The 10,333-nt window shown below is 39.0% G+C and overlaps 1 protein-coding gene across 4 annotated transcripts in view; it reads left to right on the top strand.

The window, feature by feature from the left end:
• COBL (cordon-bleu WH2 repeat protein) overlaps positions 1–5,915 on the top strand; it is a 270,372-nt gene extending 264,457 nt beyond the window's left edge. For all 4 annotated transcript variants that reach the window (XM_032776585.2, XM_032776584.2, XM_032776586.2 and 1 more), the window contains one exon: positions 4,655–5,915. In XM_032776585.2, the coding sequence (XP_032632476.1) occupies positions 4,655–4,672 (18 nt within the window). In that variant the 3' untranslated portion in view covers positions 4,673–5,915. The remainder of the gene's footprint in view (positions 1–4,654) is intronic.
• The last annotated feature ends 4,418 nt before the right edge of the window (positions 5,916–10,333 follow it).

Below are 10,333 nucleotides of genomic sequence, written 5' to 3'. Positions count from 1 at the left end.
ACGTTTAAAAACATAAGACCAATCCTTAGGGCTATAACATTTGATACAAAGTTTTCTACCAATTTTCTAATACAAAGTTGTATGAGAGAGGCACAATGCCAAGTCATATGAAATACAAAATCAAACTGAACAGAAGTTACAGTGCAGGCAAGTGTAGTGAATGGTGAACAGAACTTACATTAATAAAGTGAACAAATTAAAAACAATTTCATTTATCAGTTCTACATTGGGTTCAGTCTGAACTCTTCCAGCAAGGAGTTCAACAGCCATGGTCCTGCTTCTGAGTCCCAGGTCTTCCCAAAGTGTCTAATAGTCTAAACATAGATCCCTCCAGTTACATTATCCCTGTGGAGGTTAGCTGTCTTGCAGGGTGCAAGGGCTGGTGGTGGTGGTGGTCTCAGAACTAGTCAGAGCCCCCATCCTCTAAAGCTTTATAGATCAGGATCAGGACTTTGAAACCTATTCTGTAGTGAGTGGAGAGCCAGAGGAGTCCATGAAGGCAGATGTGATACATTTACGTTGGCCTTTGTTGTTTAGAAGGCATGCAGGTAAGTACTGTGGCAATTTCATCTTTGTCCTGGTGGTTACATTCTGAGGGTAGATGAGTTTCCTGTAGTTCTAACATGGAGAAGACCAAAGAGGACCTCACCTATGGCTTTTCCCAAGATGAAAAGGAGCAATTGAATAATAAGTCTTGTGTGGCTCTAGAGCTCCACATTATTTTGACAATCTGGCACCCAATGGCCTCATTGGCAATGTTAGAGTACTGACAAATTCCTCAAAGTGTTTCCCCCAGTTTCTACAAATGTTACTCCTGTCTTTCCTGGGTTAGGCTAGAGCCAAATGCTCATTTCTTTCTGGCATTAGGTCACCTAGGCAGAGGCTGCATTGGTGGAGGGGAATACATGTTATCTGCATAGTGGTGAAAGATGAATCTGGGGCACCTCATAATTTCTCCAGACAGTCCGCTGTACAAATTAAAGTGGAGAAGAAAGGAGTATTGAGCATTGCAGGACTCTGCATCACAGCTCTCTGAGTTTTGTCTACTAAGAATGAGTGCGTCCAGCTCAATGCTGCTGCATTTGCGCCTACAGCTTCTGGCATGCAAATTGTTAGCACTGTAAGAATGATGGTGTCAGAGATCAGAGAGAGCTCTAACAGTATTAGCAGAGAAGTTTATTTTCTGTCCAGTGCCAGAGGGTCATGCAGCAACATTAGCCAGATTGTTTTTTTGTTGTGCCCTCCTCTGAATATAGAAGGTGAGGCACCCAGGATGTAAACTGAGGATGAGTACTGCTGAAGGTAGGATGCCACCACCCTTTCAATGTCCTCCAGAAAAAGAGAGGGCTGGAAAGCGGCCAGTAGTTGGATAGGCGTTCAGATATGTAGTTGGTGAGCTGGAACTTCTTTGAATCCTCCAGGGTTTCTATTTGGGAGAATGGTTCAAATTCCATTAAGGCAGATAGGATAGGAGATGTTTCCTAGGTGGTATCCCTGTCTCAGTGAGGCCCACTCTGATTTGGTTGACTTTAATTGCAAAGCAAGATGAGAACTATTCAGAGTGGATAGGATTTAGGCTTTTGTGTTCATATATCTCTGCATTGCATGGAAATAGGCACTCTGGGTTCATTAGCAGGTTCATAGCATGGAATAGTTCTGCTGGCCATTATTTGGCTGGTTGTATGTTTGAGGGAGAGTCATGTTTTGCTTCCTTTATGGCTGCAGCGTGAGCCTTGCTGGTGAGCCTTGAGTTGTTCATGGACAGCGGATGTGAGGGAATTTTGTGCCACAGGCACTGCAGACTTCTGTCTTCCTTCATTTTGCATCATTCATCAGAGAACCACAGTGGCATGTGTGGGAGGCATAAGGGCAGGGCTCATTCTGAAACTCCTTTGTCAATGTTTTCTATTAGATGTTGATTACAGGTTGTCAACAAGTCGTCTTTCAGTTGTGTGGATTTCTCTTCCATTGTTCTCTTGAAGTTTTCTGGAACCAAGAGCTTCTGATGGTGAAGTAATTTGGTTAGTGCACAGTTGGGAGAACCAGGAAATATCTCTGTTCTTTTTATGAATAACATCCATGCATTTGTATTTTCATTTGTGATGGGTTACTTGCCATGGTGTTAGACCACATGAAGCTGTCTCAGGAACCAGGCAGGAAAGGCAACACAATGGCCTGGATAAGGAACAACCCAACAAACACTCAAACAATGACCAAATTAATAGCTGTGAATAGGAAACTCCTTGGCTCCAGCCTGGGTTACACAGCTGTTTTGCCAGGGCTGCGTTCCTAGAGATCAAAAGACACTGATCATTTGAGGGAAATGCCAATTGTAGGCAAGACACTATGTTCTTGTTTTTAATCCATTTATCTGAATGCTCTGTACCTCTTGGCAAATAAATCGTACTTTGTTTTGAAGTGGCATTTGTATCACTGCATACTGTTACTGTCCAGAGACTCTCAATGAAAAACACTTCCAGGGGCCAGGATTATTGGGCCTGCTCTATATCATGGTTGGGAGCCAGGAGGGTGTAACCCAAAGACACATTTTAAGAGTGGTTGGATCACAGGGTCCCATCCCAGAGAGAAGTGGAGGCTCATGGGGAGAGGTGGGGACCCTGAACTTGAAAGAGGTGGGGACCATGAACATAAAGAGAAGGTCTTTAGTTTCAGTATTAATGAAATAGTGGCCTGTCCAGGAACATGGTGTGGTGTTCACACTTCCAAGGTCTGACGGCAAGCCATAGATAAGGCCTATCGTGTATCCAGTTGCAGGTGTGTTGCTGGGGACCATCTGTGAGAAGTGCATGGTCATTATGTTAGATAGATATGTGAGTATGTAAGGGGGTTTTATGGGTCACCATAGCCTAAGGGCAGTTAATCATCAACAGGAGCCCTTATCTGATCTCCCTTTGCTTTGGCTGCTGCAGGTTTCAGTGGCCTGGGTTCTTAGCTACTAAGAGACTGGACAAGAGCACACAAGGTATTTAATTCCTGGCTTTCTCTGAAAGCAGTGGTGACTGGATAGTATCAGACAGAAGCACTAAGGCAAGAGGATGAATGGGATGATATAGGGAAGAATAAAAGATTTACTGCCTAATCTAGGCCCAAATTCTCTGGTGGTATTAAGAGACAAAACTCTACTAATGGAGCTGCATCCATTTGGCCTTATTTTCAATAGTGATATTATATATTCAAAATATTGTATCATGTGGCTTTTATATCAGTTTGGCTATACTCATTTCCTTTTATTTATGTTTACTTTCATTTCCTTTTATCTCAGAGATAGTATGAGAATATATGGGTCAGAATTCTGAAATTATGTATACCTCTGCATGTGTATATGTGTGTAATTTGCACATGGATTTACCATCATTATACAAGGAATCACAGTTATTCCATATGCGAATGACCAATTATACATTTAGCTGCGAGCACAAATGGCAGCCAATGTCTGCCTGACAAAATGGAAGTATAGGATAGACCCAATTCTCTCAGTTACACAGTCGCAACTACCACTGGGCAAATTTTGTTCTCACATCTGTACAAATCCCATTCGTTGGGAGTTACATCCATGCATTTTATATTGGATAGTGTGTGGGGGGGGGGAAGGGAGTGCTGGTATTCAGGTGGAGGAGATGGGTTGCATATCTGGAGAATGTAGGGTGACCAGATGTCCCGATTATATAGGAACAGTCCCGATTTTGGGGTCTTTTTCTTATATAGGCTGCTATTACCCCTCACCAGCTGTCCCAATTTTTCACACTTGCTGTCTAGATGAGTATAGTTTGATCAAATGGGACAAATTAAATTCTGAAATAGTGTGCTGGGTGCTTAGCACAGAAGTGGGGCAGAAGTTTCCCTCAAAAGTGTTTGGCCAAGCTCTGGCGCACAGGTTAAATGAGCCAGACAGTGATCTGACTATCTCCCTTCACAGTTAGAAGCATTCACTTGCGCACTGTTACTTTGTGTGAATGTGAAAAGACAAAAATAAATTTCAACTCCTCTCCTAGCTAATAGATCATACAGACTAATCAGACTAATTTTTCAAGGAACCGTGTTTTTGCCAACGCCTTTATGGCCAAGAAAGGAAAAGGTTTAAAATTATCAAAAATTTGCTAATCTGTTTTACTTTTATGTGATCCTAAAATCCTCTCTCCTCCTGAGTGAGTCAAAGCCCAGTGGCTTTTCAAGTTCTTCTCCTCATTCTGGCCTTGACTCAGGAAAGCATCCCTGTTTTGGAAGGACACGTAAGCATGTGCACTTAAGCACGTGTGTAAAGTTAAGCTTAAATTAAGCACATTCTTAGGTGTTTTCATGAATGGGTGTGAAGTTAAGTATGTGCTTAAGTGCTTTCCTGAATCCAGGCCTATGCATTTCCCCCTCCTCTCACCAGGGAACACGCATACAAAAACAAACCACCAGATAATTTATGTGACCAATCACATAACAGAAAGAAATTTTGATCTGTCTGTCCACAGTCTGCAAGAAAGAAAAGATACTAAATTCACTGAGTGCAAATTATTCGATAGTAAAGAATGGTGATATAAAAATAACAATAAAATAACCCCACAAGAGAATGTTTGGCTAATAATGTCAGCAGTTGGAGGTTTAACAACATATTGAATGATCATGTTCTTTTCTTTTATTATAGGTCCCTCTCCTAGTTTGAATCATGTCTAAAGAATAGGTAATTGGAAAATGTAACTTCACACACACACATAATCATCATTCAAGGACTGAAATGGCAAAGAACATCAAGAAGTTTAGTTTATTCTCCTGTCTACGGGCCAAAATAAGTTGCAATTGCTTATACCTGCGTAATGGTTCTAAGGGGAAAATATGATGCTTTGCTGCACAGTTTCTGTGCAAAGGACGTGTGTTTTGCCTCTAAATATTTAAGATTGCCAATAAACTATTGTTGGCGGATTTAATAAAAATATAAACAGTGTGTAGTCCTGCATTAACACTTAATGGTGTATATGGGGAAAATAAAGATTTTTGCTATCTGTATGAACAATAACATTCATTCAGTCTTAAGTTGTTTAAAATATGCAAATGTTTCCAACAATATACTTGTTTCTTACTCTTTGATTTGGACAAAATAGCTAGAACCAATAAGAAAAAAAGCAAGTAGCATAAAGATCCATCAATATTAATCACAAGCAATGTTATGGCAGATTCTGAATTGCCTAAATTCCCATATGCTGTTATGTTATATAATTAGGTGAGTTTTATATCTCTAGAACTCTCACTAAGCAGGTAATCAACAGTGAACATGAGATATACTGAACCCATTCATGACACTGTGAAAGTGTTGTGGGATGTGAAATAAAAAGGACCTTTACAGTCTCTAATGTAACATTTCAAAACACTGCTTAGTCTTTCAGGATCTGGGACTCATTCCTGCCCTCTGAAATGGAAGTGTGCCCACTCACATATGAAAGAGCAGGACCAAGTCTATGGGTCAGATCCTGAGCTGGTGTAAATTGCACATAATCTGGCCCCTTGTTTTTAATTCATGATGGCTCTAGTGTTGTCTCCTCATTATTTATAGCAGCTTGTTTTACAAATATGAACTACTTTGGTAGTTGACGTATATTTTGAAAATATTTCATTAAATTGAAATGATAACTTCAGAAGGACAGATCAATCAACATTTTTTCATATTTACTATATTGTAATGAATCTGAGGAAGTGAGAGTTTGTATATTTTAATTTTTTTATAATAATTTTAGCACTGTACACAGCCCAGAATGGATATATTGGGGGGGAGGGTTTCAGAGCTGGAATTTAAACACATAGCTGTGTAGTGTTGCTAGTGTTAAAAAAGAGCAGGACTGTTTAGCCATCTGTACTTAATACGACTGTATGTTACATGTTGTAAAATATTCATCTGTTAGTGCCACAATTAAAAAAATTGTACAAGATTTGCAAGAATCTTTGCCTTGCTCTTTACAGTTACAGAATAAACTAGGAACTTGAGAGGGATGAAAAGGTAATACAGCAGCAAGTCGTGTTTCAGTTCTCAGAGTCTTTGCGTAAACTGTTTCAAACCAGAAAAAGTCTCATGGCTGATCTGATGGGAATGCTATTAAAAACTGACAAATGGAACCAAATCGATATACATCCTGATATTAGTGCCACACTTATGGAGAAAGATTATCTCCTCATTATGGAATTATGTATAGTCACAAAGCCACTTGTTCTATAATCAGTTAAGATCTCCCTTTTGTATGAGCTGGTTGGTCAAGTTCAGGGTAGGCAACCTAATGGCACGGCTGCCAAAGGTGGCACGCAAGCTGATTTTCAGTGGCATTCACACTGCCCAGGTCCTGGCCACCGGTCTCTGCATTTTAATTTAATTTTAAAAGAAGCTTCTTAAACATTTTAAAAACCTTATTTACTTTACTTTACTTTACAACAATAATTTAGTTAAATATTATAGACTTATAGAAAGAGACCTTATAAAAACATTAAAATGTATTACTGGTGAGTGAAACCTTAAATTGGAGTGAATAAATGAAGATTCAGCACGCCATTTCTGAAAGGTTGCCGATCCCTGGCCTAGTTCCATGGTAGTTGTCTTGGCCCTAGAATCTTACCAATTTATCCTACAGCAGAAAACTAGAGGTACCACCATAAAAATGGATTTACATGCATTGGAACTAAGCCTGACAATTGTTACTCAAAGTAGTAAATCTTACTCATACGAATAATTCCACTGAAGACAAGTGCAGCTCCTATAAATAAGGAGTTGCAAGACTTGCAAGACTGGACTCACAGGAGTATATTGTTCTCTTGGTATGAGAGTGAATCTCCTTAGTGCTTACTGATTCTGTACCCTTTGGTGCTTATGTGACTACTATTGAATTCAGTGAGATTACATGCATGAGTAAATGCTACTCAGTGGAACAAGGGCTGCAAAATTGGATCCCAAGAGAATGATATACTGTAAATTATATGCCTTAAGATTCAAGCCATACAATCATCCTCAGTCATGAGGCTGGCACTAATGATACAGAGCTAAATTTTTAAAAAGTTAGCCTTGAAGAAACCTCCAATTATCAAAATCCAAAGCATAGAACAATTATAAGAGTAAGAACATCTTTGGTACAAAATGACAAATTCACTGTGACACAGAAAAGATGATCGAAAGTCCACTTCAGGGGTCACAGAGCAAGTTAAAGCTGCCTTGAGGCCAATGGGGAATCCAACTTCTTGCCCCATCATTGCTGGAAAATGAGTACACTATTCCTGTTCCTCTCTTCACTACAATTACAGCTTCTACTTACATGAGGAGCCAAATTCTGGTGGCTGCCTGAAAATAGGCCATAATGAACCCAGCAAATGAGAGAGTTAATTTGCACCTGTATTCAAGCCAATACTAAGTGTATGGCCCCCCTTATACAATCTCTTCCCACTAAAAGTAGGATTCATCTCTGTGGGACACTGTTTCCTAGAGACCATGGCCAGATAAGGGAGCATACATGCATAACCCAGCAGAAGATACCCACTTACCTCTCGGTTAGTCCTTGTAGTGTCCCTACGTGGCTCCTGTTGTGGAAAGCCAGCAAAGTGGGTGCTCTCCTGGAAGGGCCAAAATATAGACCATCAACTGCTCCATCATACATCTGCTGGCCAAGATTTTTCTAGCATGCACTTAACCAGAATTTGGCCTGAGGAGAGGAGCAGCACATGGCAAGTGGTGAAGAAAAGAACGTGGGAAATAGTCATTGCTAGCAAGGAATTTATTCTGAATATGCATACTTAATGGGTGTGATCAGGGAGGCAGGAAGGTTTTTCATCGACTGATTCTTCCACATCTCGTTGAATTGTATACAGACTTATTCACCTCATATCAATTTTACAAGGCAATTCCATGGGGCCTGATTACTATCCCCCTCCAACTCCCTGCACCCCCTGCCCTATCATCATTATTTATACCTGTTCAAAGAGAGAGTAAAAACACTACCCGAGCATAAAGGAATGGAGAATTCAGATATGGTAGAGTCTACACTTTACATAGATGTAAGTGACTACACCTGGTGTAAAGTAGGAGAGATTCGGGTCCCAAGGCTACAATAGAGAATGTGCTGGTTTCATTCACTTTTTACATTGCTTTATAACTATATCCTCAGCTCAGATTATCACTTGATCATGAAAACAGTTCTTAATGGTGTCTTTCCATTTTTAATTTTTAATAATTCTGGTTATATGCACAAAATATTTGACTTAGGTAATATAGCTTTGTTTTTTCTGGGATTCTTTTTTTTCCATGTTCAGTAGTAGGCTGCAAATATTGGCTACACAGCACTGGACAAAAATATCTTTTGAAGTGTACATCAATCGCCTGGGTTTCAAGCAGGGAAGAATTCACCTTCTTCACCCCACAGATGTGATTTGCACACTTTACATCACATTGATCAAAGGCAAAAATGTGGCCAGCATCAGCTTGTCACTGCAACACAGATGAATTTTCAAGCTTAGGAAATAGATGCACCTACCACAGGCAATTAATGTGGTAATCTTTCTAGAACAGAATGAAACACTCCACCAGCTGCTTTAGAGTTAAACACTTGCTTATCACCTGAATGTAAAAAATAATACTAATAATTAATAATCAGGACAAAATTTTGCCTGCTGTGGATGTTTGTCTGAATGACTGTATGAAGAGTAAGATGTCTGCCCCTTTGTTGCAGCAACTTTAATAATAGGTTTCTGCAACAACATTAACTTAAACAAATTGCATATGTATAGGTTATTTATTAATAGAATAAGGACCAAAACTTGCTCACATTACTCACAGAAAAATTTCCACTGATTTTTCAATAAGTTAGTTGCACCAGGATGATTTGCCTCTGATACTTTAAGGTTTTTAACAACTTAATATACATTTTATTTTTATTCCTATTGTTCTTGTTTAATATATTTTTGTTATATATGTGTATGTGTGTGTTGCTAAGTGTGGGCCATAACATATACATGTACAATGTGCTTAAATTGATGTTGTTATAGCAACCTTAATTTTTGCATTTCTTGATTTAAAAAAAACTGTATAACACTGTTATTGCCTTAACAATGTTTGCATTTAATATCTTCTTTTGAAGAAAAAGAGAGTGGTTAGTGTCAGCATGTGAATGATCACCAGTAGGCTCAGAAGTTCTCACTTCATTGCAGTTAATAGAATTGTGAGTACCCTTCACTCCTGCTGTCTTCATTTGGCTGGAAAAGGTTATTGTGTGTCTCACTTCTTAGCAAAGTGCATTGGTTTCCACTGGCATGACTGCCTTCCTAAAGAGGAAAAAAAGGTGTTATTTATTATTAACTGAATATTATTATTTACTATTTATTTAAGCACTGACAAGGTACTCAATGCTGTTTATGTAGCAGAAGTTTTACTCCTTGTATCCATCTACCAATTTTTGTAGTTTCACAACATTTTCTTATTATTTTAAACATATGAGCAGACATAATACCTGAACCGTTTTTTTCCCTCCTAATTGACTAGGTTTAAAGTTGCTGGTGTCACTTTAAGGAACTTCTTGTTGTTTGGAAGGGTTTTCCTGTGTGTACTGCAATGGAAAATTATACCATGAACTTCATGCAAATTGTCACTGCAGCAGCTCTTGGACTTATCAGGCTGGCAGAGAGCAATATGGGTGTCAGAAAAGAAATCTTGCCAGAAACTTTTACTGAGCATTTTCAGCAAAACATCAATTGCTTATACTGTCTTTTATCTTGTGTTTTGTTGTTAACCTTCTCTTATTACAAAACCTAGCAAAAGCCCTCTTTAAGGACTATTTAGAAGCAAATTTTCAAATTTGAAACTTTTGCAAAATCTAACTCTTTTAGCAAAAAAGAGCAGTTAAAAATATTTAATGGTGAAAGTGTATATTTTTCACTCAAGAAATTCAAGAAAAGCCTTCACGTGAGGACAAATCACAGGATGTTACATCCACCAAAGAAAACTTTTCATGAAGTTGTTATGTACAGCTAAGAACAGAGGATTATCATGGAAACCTTTTTGCAAAATTAACTGTAGCTTCTGAACCTGGCAAAATAGGAACCAGTAAGAAATCAGGGCATATGTATTCAGAACGACTATTCAAACACTGGTAGAGACAGAGTCAAATCCAACTCCAGAAATTGTTGTAGTCTTCAGCCAAATCTGAAGGCAGCAGGTTGCCTTGAAACTCCAGCTTCTTTTTTCTCCTATTTTTTCACCTGGCCTCTCGTTTGTATGGCTTGAGTTAACAGCTTACATATGCCACATCTCTTTTCTGACCTTTTTATGCTCCTGATACTGGTACTGTTATGCCCACAATCCTGA

The sequence above is a fragment of the Chelonoidis abingdonii genome, chromosome 2 (assembly GCF_003597395.2).
Source record: "Chelonoidis abingdonii isolate Lonesome George chromosome 2, CheloAbing_2.0, whole genome shotgun sequence".
NCBI lineage: Eukaryota > Metazoa > Chordata > Testudines > Testudinidae > Chelonoidis > Chelonoidis abingdonii.
Note: the sequence above shows the minus strand (reverse complement) of the source record. Positions and strands in the feature narration are given on the sequence as shown.